General features: G+C 38.7%; 1 protein-coding gene across 2 annotated transcripts in view; it reads right to left on the reverse strand.

Annotated features, from left to right (window-relative positions):
* The window catches only part of Ccdc178 (coiled-coil domain containing 178), a 384,989-nt gene that overhangs the window by 27,067 nt on the left and 330,220 nt on the right, over positions 1–27,702 (reverse strand). For both annotated transcript variants that reach the window (XM_085833416.1, XM_085833415.1), the window contains one exon: positions 5,820–5,954. In XM_085833416.1, the coding sequence (XP_085689542.1) occupies positions 5,820–5,954 (135 nt within the window). The remainder of the gene's footprint in view (positions 1–5,819; positions 5,955–27,702) is intronic.

Consider the following 27,702-nt stretch of genomic DNA (forward strand, 5'->3'; position numbering starts at 1 on the left):
ATATATATGCAGAGGACCTAGCTCTGAACCACACAGGTTCTGTGATTGTCACGTCAGTCTCCCTGAGGCAGCATGAGCCTTGCTTACTTGGTTCTATGGGCCATGTTCTCATGGTGTCCTTGATCCCTTTGGGCTAGAGAGAGGGTTCAGCTGTTAAAGACTAGGCTCACTACCAAAATCACAATGCTTTTCTTTTTTGTAATAATAATTACTAAAGAAGAAGATGGCATGAATATGAGAGAGGAGTTTGAGGGGAGAGGGAAAGGAGGGGTATATAAATAGAGTGTTCATGTATGAAATTCTCAAAATATATTAAATAAAAAAATCTTAGGAGTTATAAATAGCTCTTATTTTGATTGTGGATTAATTTATTTTTATTTGGATTTCAACCATGTGTTATTTCACATGTATTGAAGGTATTTTCATCTGCATCAGGCTTGTTATTTATACATCCTAACAGATGTCTTTAATCTGTAAGAAACATATGGATTTGAGTATTTCTGTATCAGTCTTTCTCATTTCTTCTTAGACTGAAACTTTAAAATTCTTACACTTCTTTTGAGAATTTTACCATGAATACCATATTTCCATAATTTCTTCTCAAGTTTCTGACCTTTCTCTAATCATTGTTTTACACACACACACACACACACACACACACGCACACACATGCACACATGCACACTAGCACGTGCACAAACCTACTTATGAAAGCTACAGAGTCCATTAGTATTGCTAGTTTGTATATGTGCTTAGGGCTGATTATCTCCCCAGTGAGCTCATTCCTGGAGAAGACTGATTCCTGACTCTCTCTCTCTCTCTCTCTCTCTCTCTCTCTCTCTCTCTCTCTCTCTCTCTTCCTGTTTCTGTCCTCTGTCTCTCTGTCTTTCTCTCTTTCCCCCTCTTTGTCTCTGTCTCTTTGTCTCAGTCTTTCTCTGTCTCTCACTTTGTCTCTGCAGCCATTGACTGTAGCTTCTCATCAAGACTGGAGCTTTTGAGATCTATGTATTTTTTATTTGGTTTTCATTTTCTTTAAAAGTATAACTTCTAAATGATGTGGATTTTGCCTTTAAGAGTAATCGGCAAATCTGTAGATTCCAAATGCATCCTGGAGCTGTTCATAGTTTTCAAATCATTAAACATTTGATCATATTTTCTATTTCTATACTTGTCCTTTCTTCTTACCTTTTGAATTACTCAAATTTTATCATATTGCTTTTCCTCAGATAGCTTAGTGGTAATAACTATTTCTAGACTCATTGCAAATATTCTTCAATTATTGTACCTGTATTAAAATATTTTTTATATTAGTACTTAAAATCATCCTATAATATTTACCCATTTTTTACTCAAGTGTAATATATTTTAAACCTGCAATGCACTTTTTTTTCACAATTTCTTTTATTTTATGCACAGAGAGATTTTGGTTTTTAATGTGGAGACGTGATTTTGGATTTTTGTCCTCTCTCCCTCTTTCCCTTCCTGTCCCCTTCTCTTTCTGTGTGTGTGTTCATGCATGTGTGTGTTGGGGTATATGTGTATATGTGTGGGGTATGTCTATAACTTATTTGACACATTATTTCTGTGCCATCAGAATTCCTGGAAAATAGAAACAGGGAATGTTTCCATCTATAAATATAAGAGGATAGGCAGCTGCAGCTGGAAAGAAAACTTAAAAATTATCATATTCAGTCTTGATCAATTCACAAACTCAAAATTCTCCAGCTTATGTTTCAAGAATCGTAGGTAATTTAGGTGGGGAAAGATGGTCAGGGAGGACATGATTTTCAGTTTTAGAAGCTGGGCATACAGGTAGACCAAGAGGAGTGCTTCGAGGCTATAGTGGCTTGCAGGAGCAGCAGATGACCCCCTATTTAGAATGTTCGTTCCCACTAAAAATCTGCAACATCCTTTCCCCTTTTACCTCCAGCTGTATCTACCTGGAGTAAAAGCAGTCATGCTTGATAGAAAATGTGTTTTATTGGGTCCAAATTTGTCTGTCATTGTTCCTATACTTTGGCCCTATTACTGGCTTTTAGAGCTCAACAAAGAATATGGTAACCTCATGTTGTAGTCTTTAGATGTTTGCCTATCAAGCAATTTCTTCTGTGCATTCCAATTCACATGTCCTCTCCTCTCCTCTCCCTGGTCCCTCTTATTACCATTGCTCTTAACAGTGTTGGTATAGCTCCTAAAACAAGCTTTCTAAATTGAATAAAATACTGCTCATATATTAAACCTAAGAAAAACGTCCAAGGTCACATTTGCATGTGGTGGCCGCTTCTGTCCATTGAGTGCTCAGGATATTTTGCTCCATAAGATGGGAGAGAAGTGTTATACACTACAGGATCATGCACATTAAAAACAAGAAAGAGCAAGAATCACAGGAGAAAGAAAAGAAATAAAGGGACTTAGTATTGTTTCACACACGAGGCCAAGACTATGAAAAAAATGTACCTATATTATCAATGACATGGTGCTTTATATAGTTGCTAGACCTGGGACTTGGTTTTGTTTTGTAGAAGTTCACTTCAGGTCCCATCAAAATCATGACCAATCAATATAGTTGATCAAAATGTAAACATTTTTGTTTTATACACAAGGATACAAAGTCAAAAATACTAAATCTTCATTCTGGTTATCATTGATCTTTCTGGCTTCTGCTTGAGCCTATAAATCAAACACGTCTTTGATTCTCTCCATTCTCTGCCAAGTGCAGAGCTGCAGCCACTGCCTTTTTGCAGCTCTGAAAAAAGTGCTCCAAGGATTCACTCAAGGTTCCCTTTTCTGTCGAACATGTGGTTTGAATTGCCTTTACGTATTATCACTTACATACAACTAAATCTTCAAAAGGCTGAGCAGATGATTTTTCATCCAGTAGTTCTCTAATATCTTATGGAATTATTTTAACAATCATTTAGAGATATAAAATATTTAGATTTCCCCAAATCAACACAGAAATGAGTCCTGAGATCAAGTCATCTGAACATGAAAAATGAGTGTATGGCTGTTAGGCAGTGTTTACCCCTGTTGGATCGGACTGAATCCCCAATAGCCAGAGACTTCTCTGTGAAATTAGGTGCCCCCACCATGGTTTGCTAGATGGGCATAGTAAATGAAAACAAGGTAGACATTCGGCAGTATCAGATTAATATTATACCCCTAAAATAGCTGAGGGAGAATGGTGTTCTTGTCGCCGATACAGTAAAGCCCTGGCGGATATTAGAAACTTCTAGAAAGAAGGGTGCAGTGTCAAGCACGAAGAGTCAGCAATGAGATGCGAGTCCTATAGTGCTATGAGGCTAGAGCTGATGATCGTGGTAATGAAGGCTTGTGACCTGGCAGCAGCAGGTGGGGGTTGAACCTGGAAGAATTTTCAGTGACACTGAGTCAGGTGTTTTTTAACAGGCAAGTGAAGAAGGGCATTGCAGAAGGAAAGTTGTAAGCTGGAGAGGGAGTGAGAACTAAAAACAGCAAACTCTGTCAAGAGTAGAAACAGACCAAGAGCGGCAGCTATGGAGGGTGCGGGCTGGGAAGGCTGGCCGGAGGTATGTCCTGGAGAGGCATGGGGACCAAGCTCTACAGTTTGTCCTCACGAGAGGATTGTTAGCTTTCTTTTGTGGCATGATTATAGTGGTTGCAACTTCATTTTCAATAAAGGTTAATGATTAAACGTTCTAAACTGAAGACTCTATTGTACAGTGAAAAAAAAAAAAACAACAACAAAAACGTAGCCACTACCTTCACCTCCTGTAATACACTAAGTCAAGCTCCTTGCTGTGTCTCACCCCTTCACTCTGGATTCCTTAGGGCCACTAACAGAGACAACTGGAAATCAATGTCTTCTAAGAACACGAGGGTGCATTTTCCAATACAAAACAAGAATAGAGATTGAAGGTTATGGGTTAAGCACTCACCCTGCACATGTTCAAATATGTCTTAGTTAACCATTTTCAGTATTTGTAGACACATCCCAATTCACAGTGAAATTTTACAATTTGTACTATTATAAGAACATAAATATTTAGGGAAAAATTCAAGATTTTTCTAAGCCTAAGTCATTGGGACACTTAGAAACTATTGTAAACTGAAAAGAAGCACAATGAAGAGCCGTCCACATTTGTGTTGATTTATTGAAATCTATCTTTTCTTCCTTCCTTCCTTCCTTCCTTCCTTCCTTCCTTCCTTCCTTCCTTCCTTCCTTCCTTCCTTTCTTTCTTTCTTTCTTTCTTTCTTTCTTTCTTTCTTTCTTTCTTTCTTTCTTTCTTTCTTTCTTCTCTACCTATATCTTAATTTGTTGTATGGTAACCGATGGTTTTGTTTTGATTTAACAAAAATCCCGAGATGTTTCAGAATTTTAAACTAGTACATTAGTCCTCTGGGCATTAATGGCCATCAAGCTTTGGCGTACCAGGCATCCTTTTTAAAGCTTTAATCCCTTCCATTTTATTTTAATTGTTTTCATAACCCATTCTCAACAGAACCAATATGGAAAGTGTTCACACACAATACTCTCATGGAAATGTTAAAAGCAGACATACTAATAAAAATGGAATTTGGAATTGCCTAGTAGTTGTGGAAACTCTTTGAAAATCATCATCATCATCATTATTATTATTTGATTAAAAGGTTGGGAAAACACATGTAGTTGGTGTTCAGTATTCATCCCTCATTACACCACTTCCTGATGATCACATTGGTACTTTGTGTTTAATGGGACAAGTAATTTTGCTTTATTTATTTATTTATTTTTTATTTTTAAAACAAAATACCATGTGTTTTCCTTTCAAGCGTTGTGTTTAATACAATCTACAACACTTTAAATGGTAAAACGTTAGCTTGGTGTACCTTTGGGTAAGATTTCACCAAGAGTCTTCACTTGGCCAACAGTGGTTTCTCAATCATGGCAGACTCTTTAAGACCATCGAGTCATTGAATGCTTGTCCAGATTCTAACACAGGTAGCAAAATGTCACCTGCATCTGGAAGCACAGGTGTTAAAAATGTCACCTGCATCTGGAAGCACCAACTGTCTTATTTTTCCAATAGAGTCATTTCCATATATATGCAGGAGGAGGAACCAAACACAAGATAAAAGATGATGGAGAGACAGGACAAACAAGAGCCACATTTTCAAAACAGCACTTGATAGCAAAGTGTTTTCAGGAAATCATCGAAAACGTTTCTGAAACCAGAATGGAGATGGCAAAGCACATGGTATGCAGCCATGGGAACCTGGGTTTGGATTCCCAGCATTCAAGTAAAAATTAAAGAAAAAAGCATTCTGGTACAGCCCAAGGGCATATGCCTAAACTCTTATCCTGGGGGAGGTAGAGTGAGGAGGATACCTGGGGACCACTGATCACTCAGTCTCCCCCAAGCAGGTTGTATTTCAATGAGAGATTCAGTCATAGAGAATGATTGAATGACACAGTATGTGGAATGGAAACACCCCTACACACACACACACACACACACACACACACACACACACACACACACACACAGAGAGAGCAGAATGGCATTCACAAAGCTTAGAGGCTGGAAAATAAACATATTTTTATAGAATGTATGTATCAAAATCCTCCCTGAGGTTTGAGATAAGTCAGTCCAATCTCCCTGTTCCCCCAAAGTATGCATGGTGTGTGGTATGTGTTCTCACTTACTGAATTCATCCTTCATGCAATCCCAGTCTATCAAAGAGGTTAAAAATTTATAAAACTCTGATGGGATATGGTTTCAATGCTTCATCACACAGCCCATCATTTGCTTTCCAATCTAGATCAGAATAATCTTGCCTCTTTCCCTTCAGTCACCTACCTGCACAGCTAATATTTTCTGAATGCTGTTCTGGGAGTCTCCCTGGAACTTGGCCAGCTTGGTCTTGTTAAAAAGGATCATCAGTCGGAAGTATTCTTGCCATTTCTGGTCCAGCCTTCTTTGCAGCTGACAGAGCTAAAGGCGACAGGGAGAGGAAAAAACACGCAAGTCAGGGGAGGAGAGGAAATTAATGGCACCGTTCAAGAAGAATGATGGAGGGAAATATAGAAAGCAGCCAATGGCCCGTTCCGCACTGTACGGACCTGACAGGAATTTCACAGTCTCTTGATTTTTCAGCCTGCTCATGTGCATTCGTCGGAGACCAGTCACATCTGGCCGCCAGGATGGGGGGTTAATTTTCTCTAAATGCCTCAGCAGTTTTGTTCTAGCTGAAGCAAACTCTGTGACTGCAAAGCTGATGAGTAAAATATTTCTACTTCACCCAGTTTAACTCAAAACCGATAGCCTCAGGACATATTGAACCTTTCTGTTAAAAAAAAAAAAATCTCTGGACGCTTTTTGAATGGCACATCGGGTCAAGCCAAAGTTTTAAAAATGCAACCTGAAGACTTTGATGGACACCATTGCATCTTTTTCTTACTCTTAAAGCTTACTACGGCTGCAGATGTGTGCATCAGAGCATGGCCAAACCAGGGAGAATTAAGTTAGCCATCAACTGCGGAGGAGAGGGGAAAAAACAGGGAGGGGATTTCCAGCTAGGACTTTGGATTAATCTGCCTCCCTCTGATCACGTGACATGGAAACACGTCAACATTAAAGCACAAAAGATCCAATGCTTAGAAGTGGCACATTTAACTGTGGACTTGGAGAGATGGGGGGGGGGGGGAGGAGAGGAGAGGAGAGGAGAGGAGAGGAGAGGAGAGGAGAGGAGAGGAGAGGAGAGGAGAGGAGAGGAGAGGAGAGGAGAGAGAATCTCTCTCTTTGGGCTCTGTCAATAGGGGAGTTTAATATAAAAATCATCAGCAAAGAAAAGGAGAAAAGTGGCAGTTTTGCATAGAAAAACAACTCATTCCTTTAGACAGTTAGCATTCTGTAAGGATCACTATGGTAAGTCTATATTGAATTGGAATAAATTTATCAAAATTAACAATAAACTACATTTACAAAGGACCCAAATAGTTACATAGTGTATTCTGTCACTGATAACTCATTTACAGAGTGGTAACATGAATAATCACTTAGAGTGTGTTGCAAAGTGGAAAGAAACAAATCTATAACAAAGTGGGAATTCCTATAAATGTCTTTTCACACCTTCAATAAAGCATGCTAAGGAAAGGCTGTCAGGGGGTCAAAGACACACTAATGAAACCATCCATGAAACATTCAAGAAACTTTTCATGAGTTTCAGAGATCTTTCTTGTGTATAGTTCACTAAATTTTTCTTTGAGAACGTGATTTTAAATGCCTGATGTTGTGTGTGAGTCTTTATTCTCAATAACCTCATAGGCTTTGTTACACTCCCCCCTACACACACACACACACACACACACACACACACATTTAGGTACAATTCACATGCCAAAAAATGAAGCCACTACTTTGTACTAACTTAATAATACCAAAAAAAAAAAAAAAAAAAAACCTTTAAAAACACATCTCTGCTTTGTTGATGGTAAATTACATAACCCAGAATAAAATTAGGGAAATTTTGGATAATTTAGATTTCTAAAGTAAAATTAGCAAATTAAAGATTACAATTACTTTGGAACAGAAGTAAAAAAAAAATTTAAAAATTGCTTGTCTGTAACATAAGCCAAGTCTGATATTTAATGGCAGGTGGTGAACTGTATGTTGATGCTTAGAAAATTTAGTTTTCCTTTGATATGAGCACAAGTACAGGAACAGTCACATTAATATTATCTCAGCTCTGCCAAGGACAGGAAGAGGATGTGGGTCTTGGAGTTGTGTAATAGTATGTCAAAATTAGCTGTGACCCTATATCTTGACTTTAACAACTTGTCAATTTTTACTGATAATAAGGTGCATAAGAGACTATCTAATTTACAAATTACTGAAACTGGACAAGGATACAGAAGCCACTGGGAGTATTGACTGTACTTCAGTAACAAGAAAAGTGAAGACAAAGGTTCTGGTTATTATATTCTTCTGCTGGAATTTACTCAGTAGACTTGGCTGGCCTTGAGTTTAAGACCTGCCTGCGTCTGCCTCCTGAGTTCTATGATTTAAGGTAGGCACCACCATTGCCAGGCAAGAATTCTTTCTTAACACACAGGTTGAAAACTTTATGATATCACACTTGCTAGTAAAATATGTTCTGACAGACAGGGCAGCTTGTTTTTAAGTGCAACGTTGGAGAAAAGAGTGGAAAATTCCTTACTTGGTTATAAACTAAAATTAATAGGAAATTATCATGTAGAACAACTCATCACTAACTATTATACCTAGGAAACATAGTAAAACATACTGGTGCATATTCTGTATATTCTGGCTCAATAGACCAAAAGCTGGGCTAAATATCCTCAATAAAGTAGCTATATTATATAATAAATATAAATTGTTAATCAAAACCTATCTATAAAACATTTTTAAGGATCTAGGCTCTGAAGTGATTTAACAATTTTTTTCTTAAAAAAAAATCTTTTGATAGTTTTCATTCCTTCCTGTCAGTAGAACACAGGTCATTGCTATCTGCTGGAGGCATCTTCACAAAGTCTAAAAATCTACATTTCTAAGGTTACCTACTTCTAACTTAAAGCTCATATTTCAAACTGTGCTGACATCATGATTGGAATCCAATTACTTCCTGCTTTGGCCTTTGACTTGTGGTTGTGGATTCTGGCAAAGAGCTGACATGAAGTTTTCTAGAAACAACCAAAGTGCTGCAGATCTGAGCCACAGACTGTCTTGAAATATAAGTTGTGCTATGAAATGAGTGCTTGTTTACATCTGTAGGATGTTGGTAGGAAATGAATTATAAAACTTACGTACACATCAGGTTTCCATGGAATTGTGTACTTATATGATGTTCAATGAGATTATTGTAATATAAAAATTTCAAGACAGAGCAAGTAGAAATTTACCATTTGAACATAAAACAGATTGTACACAGAACAATGAATGTTCACAGTAATAAGCCTGAAATGATGTTTCTTAAGTTATGAAGACTTAAAGATCTCCTTAGTTACATCGCATAGCATCTAATATCTCACTGGAGGGCATGGTGGTAGATGGTGTGACTAGCAGGCATAAGGCCCTGCTTTTGATCTCTGGTGCTACAAAACAATAACAAATTCCTCATAGTGGGAACACATGCTGAAACACGGCTTTTCCTTCCTATTCTTTTTGGGGTGTGTGTACTTTCTATGTGGAGGATGTGATTCTTTGGAAGCTAGTTTAGCACTCAGAAGAACTCATTTTCCCACGAGATATCAGGATACTGGAAACAGAGCTACAAATAAAAGCTGCTGTCATAAGGAATAATAAATTAATATTTAGTAGTCAGAAAGAAGAAAGAAGCTGGGCTTCCAAGAAGTTATTTAATCTGAAGGCAGCTTGCACAAGTGGGAACTTCCTGGCTTTTGGAATTTCTGTCCTCTTCAGGGTTTTCAGTCTTTCCCTCTACTAGGCCATAAGAGTCCCCAGCCTAAAATTTGTCCTGTCTAAAAGCAATGCAGGGGCAAAGATGAAGCAGAGACTGAAGGAATGGTCAACCAATAACTAGCCCAACTTGAGGTCCATCCCATGGGTAAGCACTAATCCCTGACACTATTAATGATACTCTGTTATGCTTGCAGACAGGAGTCTACCATAACTGTTCTCTAAGAGGCTCTACCCACCTGCTGACTGAAACAGATGCAGAGACCCACAGTCAGAAACTGGTCTATTTCTACTCATCTTTCTGTGTACTTGCATGAAAATACTATAAAGGCCTTAAATCTGTCAATATAGGAGGACAGCTTGAAGTCCCTTTAATAGAGAAGGTCATTAGGACCAATGCAGAAAGACTAATACTCGACATTTTTGAGGTTTTCGGAAAATCTATAACTACCAGTTTTTGGTAGAAAGAAGAAAGAATTGAAAGTTTATGAAGAAAACTTTTCTCTCTGTGGGTAAGACAGAGACGATTACAGAAAACCACAAAAGTCAAAAACACAGAGTTGGAGAGCTCAGTACCAGTGGGTACAACTACAATACAACTCCTGCACCTGAGGCTCAGGGAAGACTGAAGAGAAGAGGCAGAAAGATTGTAAAAGCCAGAGGATGAGGGAGTTTGCTGTGAGATCATGTCTCCTAGGAGCATCAGAATCCATATGCATAAAGTCTCATCATCATAACACCTAACCATGACAACAGCAGTGGATATGACAAACTGGATGAAGAAAACATCACAAGGAAGGCCTTGACCCTAGAGAAGAACCACAGGCAACTGAGGAAAGCTGGAAGTGGGAGAGGTGGCCTTCCTTAGGCGGAACACACGAATTGGTTGTCCTATGCCAAATGATCAACCCTGATATTGTTCAAACAAGTAACTATATGGACTGAGTAGATTATATGAATATATATGTGTGTGTGTGTCTGTGTGTGTCTGTGTGTGCATGCAATAGCAATCAGTGAACAAAGGGACCATGCATTTTAAAGAGAAAAGGGAGAAGCATATGAGATCGTTTGGAGGGAGAAAAGAAAAGGGAAAAATGTTCTAATTATATTTTAATCTCTAGACCCTAAACCTAGACAGCTCCTGCCTCCAGGATCCTGCTCTGCTTGAATTCTGTCTTGACTTCCTTCAGAGATGAGCAGTGCTATGGAAGTGTTAATTCGAACTAGCCCTTCCCTCCCAAGTTTGTTTTGATCATGGTATTTTATCATAGCAGTAGTAATCCAAACTGTGACATATTGGTATTAGGATTGTGTGGCATTGCTGTGAACAGTTTGGACCATGTTTTAGGGAAGACTGTGGAAGGACTTTGAAACTTTGGGCTAGAAAAGCCATTGCTTGTTGAGAACGCAGTGGGCTGTTCTGCAGTGGTTTGGAAGATAAAAACATGTAGACAGCAGTGCAGAAAATGGAGGCCTGGCTTCTGATGTCTCAAGGAAGCGAAGACTCTGCTGGGCTATTTGTGTAATGAGTATGTGGTTCTAGTTAGCTGGGGCTGAAGAGTCAGTCGTGTTTAACAAGAGACCAGAACCACTGAAGAAAAACCTTTGCTTTCCTGGGACAATTAAAGCTGTTCAGTTGGAGCTGAGAAATTAGCAAGGAAAGGAAAAGTTGTGGCATGTGATGTGTTTATATGTCAAGTTGACAAAGGGTCAGTTGTGCTCGCAAAGAACCTTGTGCAGGCAGCTGAATTTGTTACTGGGAGAGTCACCCATATGGTACTGGTTTTGAAGGCACGAAGAACAGCTGAGGCTTGGCATCTCTGTGGAAGTCCCAGGATTAAAGCGGTCATGGAGAAATGTTGAAGCTTTGCATCATGAGGAGAGACAAGGAGAGGCTATCGGTGAGGTGAAAGTGCAGCCCAGTTGCAGAAGATGGCAGCATTTTGGAGATTCTGGTTCCATAGAATGGACACCACCAACAGCAGCAGTGATGGAGTGAAGCCTGCTGGATCCTAGAATACAAGCCGTATGTGCTGCAGAGGGAAGAGCTGGAGAAGTGACCCAAGTCCCTTGGAGGCGCCCAGAAGATCATGAGGGAATCCCAGATAATTGGACATTGAGCTGTTTATGCTTTCTGGAGTTTGGTGTTGCTTTTTTGAGATTGTGATTCTGCCCTGGCTCTTCCATCTTGAAGAAAGAAGGTGTTTAATTTAATTTGATTTGACAGGAGTCAACTGTCAAATACTTTGAATTTTAAAACCTGTGGATTTTAAAAGAGACTGGGTATTTACAGAGACTGAATTTTTAGCTGTTTTATTTTTTTTAAAGATTGTAGAACTTTTCAAATCTGGAAATTTTTGTATTGTGATATTCCTAGTAATGTAAGGTCTTGTGGATGAATAAAGGTTGTTTCTTGTGATGTGCTTATGAGTCAAATTGTCAAAGGGTCAGTTGTGCTGTCTAGGTTTGTTGTTGTTGTTGGTTTTTTTTTGTTTGTTTGTTTTGTTTTGTTTTTTGAGGCAGGGTTTCTCTGTATAGCCCTGGCTGTCCTGGAACTCACTTTGTAGACCAGGCTGGCTTCAAACTCAGAAATGGGGCTGCCTCTGCCTCCCGAGTGCTGGTATTAAAAGTGTGCATCACCACACCCGGCTATGCTGTTTAGTTTTATTTCAGCTTGACACAAGCTAGTCACTGGAGAGGAGGGATCCTCAACTGAGAGAATGCTGCAATAAAATCAGGCTACAGGCAAACCTGTAGAGTGGCTCCTTAGGTAACAACTGATGTGGGAGGGACCAGCCCATTGTGGGCAGAGCCATTCTGGGCTGGCAGTCCTGGGATCTTTCTATTAGCGATCAGACTGAGTAAGTCTTGGGGAACAAGTCAGTAAAAGCAGCACCCCTCCATGCCCTTCACATCTTCTGCTTCCAGGTTACTGCCCTTCTTGAGTTCCTGTCCTGACTTCCTCCAATGATAATCAGAGAGTATAAGCCAAACAAACCCATGCATTCCTTAAAGTGCTTTTGGTTGTGGTGTTTCATCATAGCAATAATAACCCTAATATGCTCAAAACTCACAGGATGGACGTATATCTGGGAAGCTGTGCAGATTTGTGATTAGGTTCACAAAGACTGGTGAGACCAACTTGAGATTCTGTGCAGAAGTTGAAGACTTTGTATGGGTTCTAAATCAGAATTCTCTGAGTGCTGTGCTCAGACCCTCTGGATCACCATCATCTTAGTTTTTTCTAGAAATATGGCTACACTGATCTACAGAATCAGGAGCCCTAAGGCTCAGCATCAGGGTTTTCAGTAGATTGGTTGATGTGGTGTACAGTGACACATGACAGTTTCTGAAGAGTTTTGAAAAAAAGTCAGCATATCCTCTCAAGGAAGAACATCATCATCACCACCACCACCACTACCACCACCATCACCACCACCACCACCATCACCATCACCACCACCATCACCACCACCACCACCACCACCATTACCACCACCACCACCATCACCACCACCATCACCACCACCACCACCACCACCACCATCACCATCACCACCACCACCACCATCACCACCACCATCACCATCACCACCACCATCACCACCACCATCACCACCACCACCACCACCATCACCACCACCACCATCACCACCACCATCACCACCACCACCACCATCACCATCACCACCACCACCACCATCACCATCACCACCACCACCACCATCACCACCACCACCATCACCACCACCACCACCACCACCATCACCATCACCACCACCACCACCACCACCACCACCACCATCACCACCACCACCACCACCATCACCACCACCACTACCACCATCACCACCACCACCACGCCCCCAAACAACTCTGCACCCAAAAACAACATAAACAGTTGGCAAAATGGTGAAAATTTTGTAACAATGTAGGCATGTACTACTGGAATTATGTCTATAAATACACTGTAGCTGTCTTCAGACACTCCAGAAGATGGCATCCAATCCCATTACAGATGGTTATCAGTCACTTGTTGTTGCATGGAGTTGAGCTCAGGACCTCTGGAAGAACAGTCAGTGCTCTAAACCACTGAGCCATCTCTCCAGCCCATACTACTGGAATGATGAACAACTGATAGAGGCACAGCTATAGCCCAATGCTCGCTAGTCTTTAAGGTAAAATAAGTATGTTCAACTTTCAAATACTATGTGTAGTACAGTATTATAAAGTGTTTAAAAATTGAAAAATAATGCACAGCAACTTGGTAGTTATATTAGATGGCATCAATGTGAAACTGGATGGTAGGACTGCAGTGTCCAACACTGAGAACTCATTCAAACATGCAAAGCCAGTCTCTGTGTGTACAGAGGTGATTCAGGCACACTCTTGCCTACTCATTATTTACGTACACTCTTAGCTAATTATGAAACAAATAATTTCATTAACGAGTAACAACCATTAGTTAAGCTGACGTTTCTGTGAGGAGGCACCCACCGTCTTGTCTTCTGTGGCTTGAAGTCATTTACTTTAGATAATCTATTATAATCTGGCTTTCAAAACAGCATCCTATTACACATGGCCATCTGCTGACTTACCAACTAAGGCTGGCTTTTTTATAAAAAAGATTTTTTTATCATGTTTATGTGCAATGTGCTCTTACCTAAATAAAAATCTATCCTGAATTATTTAATGAGTTTATATTGTTAGGAAAGAATTAATACTTTTAGATGCTTAGAAATTAATTTTTTAAGATAGTTACCTCTTTTACAAGTCATGTTATTAATATAGTTCTTGAATAGACCCTTTGTAAATTATTTTACAAATTTAAAGACTACCCTATAATTTTGAATGTCTTAGTTTTAGAAGGTGAAAGCTGTGTTTAGGTGTTAAAGTTCATCCCTATAGACATAAACCTGTGCAATCCTGTGGATGAATTGTATGTTACCATATTGAGACAGTAGCTGGCTAATGTGTTTTCATTTAAAATTGTTTTACATTGTCTGTGAATTATGAAACATAAATATCATTGCAACAATGCTTTAGATAAAATTATATGATTTTTAGAGACATATGGTGCCAAAAATTAACTCCCCAAAGCACATAATTTAACAGGATTTTTCAATTTAAGAACACTGGGAAAAAAGGGACATTTTAAGGAAATGAGAAGTGTCCTTGTAATGAACTACTGCTTTCAAGAATCAGACATAACAAGAGACTTTTCAATTAATATACAAATACCATATGTGAGTTATCTAAACAATGAACTATGATCACGTTTCCAGGAAACAAAGACAAGTCAATACTGAAAACACTTGCATGGGCACACACATGTATTTGCCCACACAAATAAACACACACACACACTCACACATACACAAACACACAAATACTCACAATACACAAATACACACATATACATACACAAACACATGCACACATAAACACACACATACACTCATACACACAAACTCACACACACACAAACTCACACACACACACACACACAAACACACCACATACACACACTAAAAACAACAAAAAAAAGAGAAATATTAAACATAAGACCCAACATTACAGAAATCATTCTAAATGGCAGGGCAAAATCAAGGTCAGCCTTTGATCTATGTTTACTGAACAATGATTGGTCTAATGAAAATATAGTTGATCAATATGACCATAGAGGAAATGTATTATGCAATACCATACTTACACTTTCTGTGAAAGAAAACTAGGTTTGTAAGAACAAGATGGTGGCTAAAAAGAACACAGAACATCCATATCAGAAATCTGTCAGATACACACTTGAAAGATGAAAAAGAATCAAGTCAGGCAGCATCTCTCCTCAATGCAGCATGTAAGGAAAACGGAGATGGGGAATGACTCCTAACTAAGAATTTACCTGCTGGGGGTAAACTTATGGATCTCAGAGATCTTTTCAGGCAGTAAAACACTTGTGTGATTCTGTGAAGGTACCTGAGTATTGTTACGTATTTGTTTTAACCTACATAGTGTATGCCAGATTTAGTTGCAATGTAAAACGAGGGAATCTTAAAGCACCTAACTACCCATTGCCCAAGAGCCTTTACTTGACCCAAGTTATACAGATTTATAAAAACGAATAGATAGCAAACATTTATTGATCTAAAATTATTTTGGAACAATTGTTTTATATATACATATATATACATATATGTATATGTATATATGTATATATATATATATATATGTGTGTGTGTGTGTGTGTGTATCTTTAGCACCACTCATTAACAAGAAAAACAACAAATGAGAAGGATGTTGTTGTTTTAACCCAATATTATTAAAAGATACATTATTAAAATTTGATATTAATTGTGCTTAGGAATGACTGTTGAATATATTAAAAATATTTGTCTCCCATAATTAAACCATTAAGGCGCTTTAAGAACAGAGAATTTTGTTTGTATAGCAGAAATGGTTCATACCATACAACAATCCCAGATCCAGGCTCAGCTGTTTCATGCAGCCATGTGGGTACTGTGTGATAGCACGCATAATGCAAAACACATGTGTTGTGTTTTCAGAACCAAGGCTGCAGAGACATCTCCACCTTCTCATGCTTCTGATCAGAATTAATCGTTATCCTTGTACATTCAAATGCATTCTTCAGGTGTCAGAGTTTTTGAGACACTACAACTGTATTGAGACTCCATGTGGAGCTGTGCCCACAAACTCAAACTTTGATGTAAGCTATGGTCTTTGTCTGACTATCATAAGTAAGAATCACTCATCAACTGTAAAGTGTGCAGACCTTGTCTGGGGTTTTGATAATACAAGGCTGTTCATAGATAGCTGGTAAAGGGGACAATGGTTTACATTTTCTTTGAATCTAAAAAGTGTTCCAATGAATTACAAGTCTATAAAAAGGGCACTGGAGTAGAAATGGGAGGGGCTATTTGCAGCAATAATCAGTGGCACTTGTTAACAGTTAGAGGCTTTCTGAAGGTTACACCTGTATTTGTGTTACCAGAAAGTTTGAAAGTTCAACATGTCCATTATAGAATTGGGAACTTTGTAGGTATAAACTTGTTGGCCTGGGTGGAAATGTTATGAAGGATATTTACACTGGAGAAGATTAAATTCAAATATTAAGTATTTCAGACCACCTAGTTATATTTTTTATTTACAAACACAGTGAGGCATACTTGATAAAGAAAACATACGACCTCCTACAGATTTACATTCATACCTTAAGAAATCTAGTTAAAATAACAGTGAAATGTTTGAAAAGGTATCAAAGGACATTTGAGAAAATATAGTATGCTACTATACAACAGAAAATAATCTAAGTAATAGATAGATGATATGAATATATTTAGATTTAGGTAGGTGATAGGCAATAGAAAGATATAGGTATTTATTTATCTTCACTAGACTATTAAAATTATGGCTATAATTCCAGCCTTCTTGTTAAAAGCTTTTACACACACTGAAGCATACTGCCTTTATCAATCTCTGACAGATAAATAAAACTGATAAGCAAAGTATGTGCATGCAATTTTAATTCAGCAGAGAGCTGTGATGTGCAGCTCTCAGGCAAATCACATAAACCCTTTTTCTTTTTTATGTAATAACCCGAACAATGGCAATTACAAACTACTCCACAGATTTTTTTGTCAAGGCAGGAATGACAGATACACAAAATTCTGTCAATACTGATATTTTAAAAACAGTTTTGTTACAAAGCTTTGTACGTATAATAGATGAATCTCACAATTAATGAGATATTTCTTTATTTTTAAAACTGTTCCACAAGCTGGTGTGTATGTCACATAGCTTATATCAAGAAAGAGCTATATACATCCTAAATGAACTTTCATATCTGTATCTGGTCTCTACAGAAATGAAGTAAGAATTACTCTGTTGTTTAAACTGTACAGAGTCCAGTACATCTCAAAATTATTTTCCTTGGACCCCTGTTACCATATACACCCCAAAGGCACAGCAGGAAAAAGTGTTATCTGTGATAGATGCTACCAAGTCTTATATCAAATAGCTAACAATGTTTATTCCTTTGTGCAAACACAGACATGCATTTATTGTACATAGATTTATAATTTACTAAAGAAATAAGAATTTGTTTTGTTCTAAGATTCAATGCATAGCCCACCTTTAAGGGGAAAAAACAGTACCGGGAACTTTAAGCAGGTGGATGTTACAGCATCTGTACTCAGGGAGGAGACAGGTGGGTGATACAGCATCTGTACTCAGGAGGGAGACAGGTGGGTAATACTGCTCAGCTCATATCTCCCTCTCATTATCACCATTCTTTAGTTTGTGAATTGTTTGGAACATTTCACCCATGTACGTGATATTTTGATCATATTCACTCCAGGTCCAATCTCTCAATCCTCCCTCCCTCACCAATCTGCTTCCTCTTCCTACCCACATTCTTTATCATTTTAAGGTCCTCTATGACTCCTAGCACTGCCATGCTAATCTTTTTACATATTAAATTGTGACAGCAAGTCTAAAAACTCAGAGTTTTCTAGATTTGTGTTTCTGGAGTAATACTACTTCATTTTAACAGAAATTTGACCAAAAAAGATATTTATAACTTAGATATTTTATTAAATTTTATGTTCAAATCAAATGAATGAATCTATAGGAAGCAAATATCTTTTCTAATATTATTCTCTGTGATTTTTAAGGATATGCTAAATCAATTTACAATCTATCAAAATATTATGTTCCACATAAAACATGGCTCAAACTAGTTTTTCTCTAAAGACACAGTCGCTGGTGGAGTTATACAAAATCGACTTATAGATGGTTCTACTGTCACTGTCTTAGGGATGAACAGTATCTGCATTCTTTCCTACGGGTCAGTCATTTACCCTAAAGAAATTAAGCCCCTGCAGTTTAAAATGCAGCCAAAAGAATGTTCTAAGATGGCTCTTAGGGTAACCATTTTTGAGCTGTGGGTGACAGTTTTTCTTTGATGATTTTCTATATTATATGTTTTCATTCTTTGGATGTCCACTTGTTTTGATGCACATGGGTCAAGGGGATACCAAAGGAACATATTTTCCTAAAGTTGATTCATGATGAACACACTCTGAAGTAATTACAGAACTCACGAGTGTGTGCTGAGTTTCATGAGACACAATATGAAATGTGGCAGCACTGGGTGTAGAAACTGTTCTGAGAAGTACAGAGTCAGGGGAGGGTCACCTGCATTCATGTTGTGAAAGCTTTATTTCTGCTATAGCTCCAATTAGTGACCTGAACAAGATGTGAAGTGGCAATAATATGCCAGGTGGTCAAAGCCTAGTGACCTGCAGCTCTATCTGAACTGTAGGAAAATAACTGAATCCAGATTACAGCAAAGATATTGATACAAACTCTTAACATCTTTCATGTATATACCATCACTACCATTCTTAAGCATTATAAACCAAATTCCAAAAGACCAATGGTGCCGATGACTAATATACAAGGAATGGATTAACTCTTAGGAAACTATTGATACAGCCACATTCTAAAGGATGTTGATACTACTAGTGGAGTGACTATTGGACTCCTGAAAAATAGACTTGGGTTCTCCTATGCTATGTTACTTTGGGTGACAGGGTCATCTGAATTAGTGTGACAAGGATGGAATGGAGTTTTCAGGAAGATACACGGCTGCTGGACACTGAGTTTTGGAGTGGATGTTGACAGCCTTTTCCTCCTCTTTCTTTCATCACATGAGCTCTGTTCACTGAGGCCCTCCTACCACTGCACTGAAAGAGATCCAGGGCCCCACATGGCATCTGCTAGGCTTTGGTCAATGTGTTTACAAGGGGTTTCTCTCTTGGCTGTGTCAGTGTCCCACCATCATCCCCCCTTTTTAGTCACATTTGCTGGCTGCATCTCCTAAGCTACCACTAAACCCCAGTGATTTCCTTAATTGTGTTTTTACCCCTAGTTCTATTTCTATATAGTCTACACAGGGGATTTCATGTGATGCTACAACTTAAATTACTAGCTGCACCAAGGATTCTTCCAATCTTTATCTACAACATAGACATATTTAAGCCAGAATGTCTTTTACCGTTAGTAGCTAGACGTTACTGGAATATCCCATGTTCCCAGTGGGAACCAGAGGTAAACTATAAACCCAGTGGTTTCCAGAACCAATTCATTCAGCCCACTTCCTTTCCTATTTTTTCTGTTATTTATGAGATTCTATTATTACCATGTTACTCAAGCTGGAATTCATAAAGCCAGGATTTCAACTCCCTCCCACCCCCCTGTCCTTGCAGCTATGGCCACTGCTGTGAGGTCAGCTGGGATGAAAAACTGCCCTACGTAGAAACATGGGAGGAGGTATGGCTCCTAAAACAAGCACATATGGGCAGCCCAGCAGAGCTATGGGTTGTGATGGACCCGGCAACTAGTTCTGTTAATATTATCATTTAAGTATCTTTTTTTCAATTGAATCCTTCATTCTTTCTTTCACTGTGATGTCTACCATTATTTGAAAGGTTCCATGTGGACTTACTTACGAATGAAGTTTAGAACATAAAAGTACTTATTACTTTTATTTAATGAATACTTAGGATCCAAATGCTAACCTCTAGACTAGCAATAGGAAGTGTGAGATGTGTTAGCCCTCTAACCCATTAGCTTAGTCCAGAAAAGTGAAGATTCAGTGATGTAATAGGAAAGGTCGGGGAATGCTTTCAAAATATAAGTGACTGAGAGCTTGACTTTTCGAAGTGAAGTGAAGAGGGCAATCCTCTGTCATGACTTAAGCATGGAGAATATGCTCTGGGTGATTTTGATTGGTGTGCGGGACTCAGTCCAACACTGGAAGGTAGCTTCAATTTTACCATTGCCTTCAGCAATACTAAGAACCATAGCATCTTGTCACGCTTTCATTTGAGAAGTTTTTTTCCCCTGAATAATTTACTACATTGATTTGGAGATTTAGAAAAATGTAAACAAGAACATTCACTAGGGATTTTAAAGGGCACTTTTACTTTTAAATGGATAAATTCTTCACACTGATGGGTTTAAAGTACATTAGGGAAATTCCCAAGGGCAGAGCCTGGGGTATCTGTGTGAGGCCTGAACAAGTAGGAGCGTTGCTAAGAAGGTAGTGGGTGGTCTCAACCTTTGGCTCTTACACTCTACTCCAAACACAGCTCTTGCTTCCCCTCCAGACTCCAGAAAAAAATCAGTACCTATTTTCTCTGGAGAAAAGTGCATTAACTGAAGATACGAGAGACAATGAACACAGGTAGCAGAAACATGGAGATCCAGAGAAACCAACAAAAAGACTCTGCATATCCTGGAAGGAAGAACAACAGTGCATATCCCCGAAGGGCTTCAGCTGTAAAGAACACAAAACAGAGTAACCTGTGTGAGTGTATGAGGAAAGAAGGAACTGAAGTGGGGGAATGACATCTTCATGTGTGCTCACATACATAGCAATTTTTATTTGTTGCCCAAGAAAAGAGCTGCTACAGAAAGCAAGTTGTACTATAGAGCCACGCACTAAAAACATCACAGTACTGGCATACAGACAGATCAGGTGAATAGAGTTGAGAACCCATATGTATATTAAGCCCAAGAAACTACAGATACTTGATTTTTTGACAAAGATGATAAAAGCATATACCAGAGAAACAAACATCTGACATTGAAAATTGTCTTCAACAAGTGGTCCTGTGGGTATTGGATATCGGCATGCAGAAGAACGAAAGTAAAACTTCATCTCTCTCTCTTTGCACAGATCTCAACTCCAAATGAATCAAAGATTTCACCATAAGACAAATATAACTTCCACCCCTCTGTTGTAATATCTTTGATGTAAGAAGGTACTTTGTAGGTTTCCAAAAGTGAAATTTGTACACTAATCCAGCACAGAGCCTTTGATCTAAAAGCTGCACTGCCTGAGAAATATTCTAAGGCAATGGTGACACAATGCTTGTGCTATCCAATGTCTGATTTGACTTAAGGCCCACTCCACAAGATGGAACCTATACTTGACACTGCTTGGGTGACCAAGAACCGGAGATTAGACATCCCATACACATAGGGTAAAACCAAATACTACTGGTCTTAAAAAAGAAAGTGATAAAATAACTTCTAATGATATCTGATGAACTCAGATCAGTGCCTTACTCAGCCATCATCAGAGACACTTCCTCCTGCAGCAGATGGGAACAAATACCAACACCCACAGCTAGACATTATGGTGTGTGTGTGTGTGTGTGTGTGTGTGAGAGAGAGAGAGAGAGAGAGAGAGAGAGAGAGAGAGAGAGAGAGAGAACACCTGCCAGTCTGTGGACACTCAGCTCTAAATGGGATGGATGTCTGTCAAATCACTTTGCTCAGGGAACTCTGGGAAGAAGAGAGAAAGAGTCTTAAGAGCCAGAGGACATGGAGGACATCAGGAGAACAAGGCCTTTTGAAGCAACTCAGGAAAGCTCATGTGAACTCACAGAGAATGAAGCAGCAATCACACAAACACACACACACGTTATGACTTTCAGTTCAGTGGTTTTTGTGGGACACCTGAGTGTGTGAATAAGTAGGTCTCTGGTTCTTGTGCCTTCTCTTGGGCTCTTTTCCTACTATTAGTTTGCCTTGTCTAGCTTGTATATGGTGGGTTTTGTTTTATCCTATATGTTATTTTGTTATGCTTTGTTCTTATCTCTTAGAAGCCCTTTTTTTTTTTCTATGAAGACACAGAAAGGGAATGACTCCATATGGGAGAGGAAACTGTAACCAGAATATATTGCATGGAAAAGATGATCTCTTTTTGATAAAAGGGTGAAATGATATTTTAAAACTACAGAAGACACTTTTCCGTGTTTGGACCAGGCAAGGACTTTTAGAATAGGACCCTGGCAACACAGGAAATAAGGGCTAATTTTAACATGGACACTGTTTTTGTTATTAAATATCTTTAATTTTTCAAGTTTCAGTTACACTTGTCCCATCTTTGTGCTTCTATGATGTCCCCTGACATTTTAGGTTTGCTTCTCTAGGTCTATATATAGAAAGCTTTGACCCTTATTCCCAAAAATCCTCCAGGTTTCCACCTTAAGGCACATCCATTGTTGATGTCATCAACAATCTAATTACCAACCAACTTCTATTTCAGGTGGTGAAGTTCCTGAGGTGCTTTGTCTTAAGTCATCCCAGAGGAGAAGTGATCTTCATGCCATCTATAAATTTGATGTCATGGATTTAGACACTACATTACCTAATTGTGGTCAACATGGCAACAATTTAGTCTTCATGTCTCAGAGATGTCCCCCTGTGCTCTACAAGCAGTGTGGGAAACATAGCTCTCATCCTTGGCAGAAGTAAAGTAGGAGCTCTGAGAAAGTTTTGTATGTTTTATGTCAGGTTGTAAAAGTGCTACAACCACTTGTCAGATCCAAGATTTTGTTTTTGTCCCACTTTTCTTCTACTCTCAGTAACTGAGCTCATCACTCCTTCATCTTGTTAACTCTGTGACATGTGGAGGCACCACATCAATAAGATGTCACTGCTGTTGAACCACATTGTGAAGTGAGATCACCTTTCTGGAAATTTCTTGAATGCAAGTTTCAAGTTAATCTTAAAACTATAAAATTACATTTTACAATGAAAGACTGAATCATGAAACTATTCATGGTCCATTGCTAAATGGTGGACAATTGGTGTTCAAAAAGGTATTGACACCTTAGACAAGAAAAACCCTGATGGGGTGATGTCTGAGATAATCTCAAAGCTGTGAAGCAAATGGAAAAAAAAGGAATATAGATTTTCTAAAACTGGTGGAAGACTTCAGAGGAACGATGAATAAAACCAACAAATGAAAACAGGACCAAGCATATGCCCTTTCCTTTAAAAGAACTTGGGGAAGAAACGCTTTCCTTTGCAGGTGGTTCTCAATCCTGCAGAGATGAGGCCCAGCGACTTCTGGTGCGTAGTCCTCATACATGAGGTGTATGCTGTATGTCTGCTTTCTGTATGCGTGCTTCCTCTGCTGTGTCCTAGAGGGTTCTTGTCATCTGGGTTCATGAGAGAGTCAGCTATGGTACCTGCATTTTGCGCAAGTCCAGGTGAATGGAAAGTCCTTAACAAATATTATCTGAGTGACTTAATTAATAAATATGAGGTCTTTAATGAGTGTCAGGAACGCTGAGTTCTTTTTACCGCAATTACAACAAACTGTAAAATTTTATTAGCTATTATGCCTGTTGAACCAATGCCATGGGTTAACTCTGTGCAACAGAGGCCTGCATTGTAACAGAGATTACTATGCTGTGAAAACATCTTTTCTAAGGCCCCTTCTTATCCAGGCCTACACAGAGGGAGTTTATTATCTCTAGAAAACTGCACATTGCCATGACTTATAAATCTTATTCTAAATGCAAATTCCAGTAGGCGATTTTGATAATATTGTATTCTCTTGAGATCAAGATCTTTATTATATTTTAGTTAGCTCACGAAGTAACAGGATTTTTTAAAAGTGTTTTCTTATATACTTAGTTGAAGTAACAGGATTTTTAAAAGTGTTTTCTTATATTCTTAGCTTTTGTTGAGTCTCCCTTAGCCACAGAATTTTACATTCTACTTAAGCTTTCACCTTTCTTTTATCAGGAAACAAGATGGATAGATGATAGATAGACAGACAGACAGACAGACAGACAGAGAGACAGACAGACGGATGAATGGTAGATAGATGGATAGGTGGGTGGGTGAGTGGGTAGCTGGATAGTTAGTGTCTTAGTCAGGGTTTCTATTCTTGCACAAACATCATGACCAAGAAGCAAGTTGGGGAGGAAAGGGTTTATTCGGCTTACACTTCCATACTGCTGTTCATCACCAAAGGAAGTCAGGACTGGAACTCAGACAGGTCAGGGAGCAGGAGCTGATGCAGAGGCCATGGAGGGATGCTCTTTACTGGCTTGCTTCCCCTGGCTTGCTCAGCCTGCTCTCTTATAGAATCAAGACTACCAGCCCAGAGGTGGTCCCACCCACAAGGGGCCTTTCCCTCTTGATAACTAATTGAGAAAATGCCTTACAGTTATATCTCATGGAGGCATTTCCTCAACTGAAGCTCCTTTCTCTGTGATAACTCCAGCTGTGTCAAGTTGACACAAAACTAGCCAGTAAAGATGGACAGACAGACAGATAGGCCAATTTTAGATGGGCAGTTGGATAGATATATAATACATAATGAACTGACGGATGGATAAAGAGATATACCAACAGACAGATTGACAGATAGATGTTGTATGGATAGACAGACAAACAGATGATAGCTAATTGATGGATGGATAGAGAGACAAGTAGATCAATGTTGTTTATCTCTCCCAAACCTGTTCACTTTCACTGCTTAGTTACTGACAGTATGACACACCTAGCTATGTGGAGTGACCCAGAGAACTCTCTAGGTTGCCCACCAGTATTCTTCAAGCATCTCCATTCAATTGGTCACTAAAATCCTCCGTTTCTAGGTTCTTATAGTTTGTTTTCCATTATTTTCCCTTCAACTTACTTTATGGAAAGATTTCACAAAGTGGTCACATGAAAAGAAAAATCCTAGAAAACCATAGGGATGGAAGTCAAAGCTGGTGAGAAATGTAAATAAGCAATTGATACTGCCAAATTTTATCAGATTCCCAGTCTTTCTATGGCCATATATATTTGGGTGTACATCATGGAACCAAAATTTCTCTCTGCTTAGGAGTGAAGAATTCTTACTTGCAGCAATAATGCACCTGTATTTTCATATAATTAAGTCCAGAGGAAAATAGAGGCTGGAATACTATATTTTATTTATGTAATATTGATAAAGAAGGTTTCCAAAATGAATATTCACCTAGAATAATAATTAAGTTCATCACCATAGTCAACAGAACTATGAACTAGCAGGTGGGTAAATAGGTTTTGTCTTAGATACTAATTTTAATTAATTGTGACCATCTGACATATTCTGTGTAGAAGCCAGTGGGGATGAATATATAGAGAGCAAAAGTTAACTCCATGATGGACTCACAAATACCACACATGTGAAATGAGAGGAATATACCCTGGACATTTCATTTTGATGATTAGATATGATGTAGTATATCTAATGTGGCTATTCAGGTTGGGTTTTGTTAACTTGATGAAAATGTAGACATCTAAGAGTATGGAATCACAGTGGAGGAGTTACCTCCATTACATTTGTCTGTGGGTACTTCTGGGGGACTTTTCTTGATAACTCATGAAGGATGGTCCAGCCACTGTGGACAGTACCATCCTTAGGCAGGTGAGCTTGGGCTGTGTAAGAAAGATAGCTGAGCAAGCCAGAGCTAGCTTCCCTTCACTATAGACTATAACTTGTAAGGTGAAATAGACCCTTCCCTCCCCAAGTCATATTTGGTTGTGGTGTTTATCATGAGAACAGAATAGATTATGATTTTACATCACAGGAAGAGTTATGTGGTTTATATGTTTAATGGACTGGTTGAAAATATTGATTTGTTAGTCGTTCTCATTACAAGTGACTTAGGACAACACCTTCAAAATGTCAGTATGGTGGTTTGAATTATCCCCGCCCCCATAGGCTCACAGGGAGTGGCACCATGAGGAGGTAGCCTTTTTGGAGGAAGTGTGACACTGATGGTGGTCTTTGAGGTTCCAGATGAAGGCAGGCCAGTGTGTTTCTCTCTTCCTGCTTCCTGGCTACCCAGATGTAGAACTCTCATCTACTTCTTCAGCTCCATGTCTGCCTGCATACAATGATGCTCCATTCCATGGTGACAATGGATTGTAATTCAGGCCCAACTAAATGTTTTCCTTATAAGAGTTGGTGTGGTCTTGGTGTCTCTTCACAGCAATCGAAACCCTAACTCAGACAGTCAGTTAGCAATGACTTCACTTCTTTTCATAGGAACTGTGCCAAACTTGTCATAGTGAAGCAAGGATTACATAGACACCGCTCCGAGGGTCTTTTTTCTTTTTACCATGGTAATGTGACATGAGTGGTGAGATTGTTTGTCAGAGCAAGGAAGAACAGGAGATTGTCACCGATCACACACTGCATAAAGAACCCAGAGCTTAAATACGTAGGCATTTAGGCATGGACTGCTCCTTTTCACAGAAGGGTGACTGTCATCTAATTAGGAGATAGTGACTGTCATCCAATTTTACATTATATTAATATAGTTTTCTTTATGTTCTTTTATTTAAAGTAACCAAGGAAATAATATGGAAAGTGAATCATACAGTGATTTATATCAGATTTATTAAAAAATCTGTAATGGAGGCCTGGGTGAGGATCAGATATGCACAGAAAGAATAGCTGTATGCTTTCATACTGTGTAGACATAACTAAGCTGTCTCCAACTCTAAGATAAAGGTATTAGATGAACAAATAGATGCTCCTGGCCACGTGTCTGCTGGAGGGTGGAAAATACCATGTGCCAAAAGCAGAAAGTGGGTAAGTACTTGGCTTGTCAGATTCCTAAGAGGATGACACCTCAAAACAGTAAGATTACTTCCTAAATATTGAGCATCATAGTTCCATAAGGCTCTTGAGGAGGGCATAGCATAGAAACTCCTGGAACATCATTATGAAGTTTCTGTGACCTAGGGAATTTTTACAAATAAAGTGCAAAGTGGAATGTGAAAAGAGAATTCACTGAGGTAGCCCCTCATGTGAGGAATGTATTTAACAAAGCAACAGCTTTCTTTCCAGCACCCAAGCTGTAGAAAAGGCCTCAGAAGAAAGAAAAGAAGCCCTCAGTCCTGAGAACAATGTAGAAAACAATGGTATCAGACGGTATTGGAAATGTAACATGCCAAGTTCATCCTTACAACAAACGTAGGTGACATTATTAATATTCTTACCCACTGAAATACTTGGGATCAGAGATGCAATGCAATAATAATCAAATTATTTTTATTTTGACTTAATTGAGAAATAGTATGTAAGAACTTCATTCAGATTTTAAGGAATCAAAACAGATCAACAATATTGAGAAAACTGGAAATGTAGAAAACTACAAATTATATTCTTAGCTCATATCACACCCCACATAATATTGTATTTTATTGGAAAATGCCCTATTCTTTATGCCTTACACTGAATAGGTTGTAAAACTGTGAGGGTAATATATTTCTCACTGGTAAATACGAACTAAAGAGTTAAATGCAAACACTTAAGCTATAGGAACCAGAAGAAAATCCAGATGGAATTGTAATTGATCATGGCAGAGGCAAATTTTTTCTACACGAAGCAATGGGATAAATCACAAAGATAATTTCAGATGCATTGGACTGCACG

This window comes from Mus caroli, unplaced genomic scaffold, assembly GCF_978045245.1.
Source record: "Mus caroli unplaced genomic scaffold, Mus_caroli_1 scaffold_19, whole genome shotgun sequence".
NCBI classification, from domain to species: domain Eukaryota; kingdom Metazoa; phylum Chordata; class Mammalia; order Rodentia; family Muridae; genus Mus; species Mus caroli.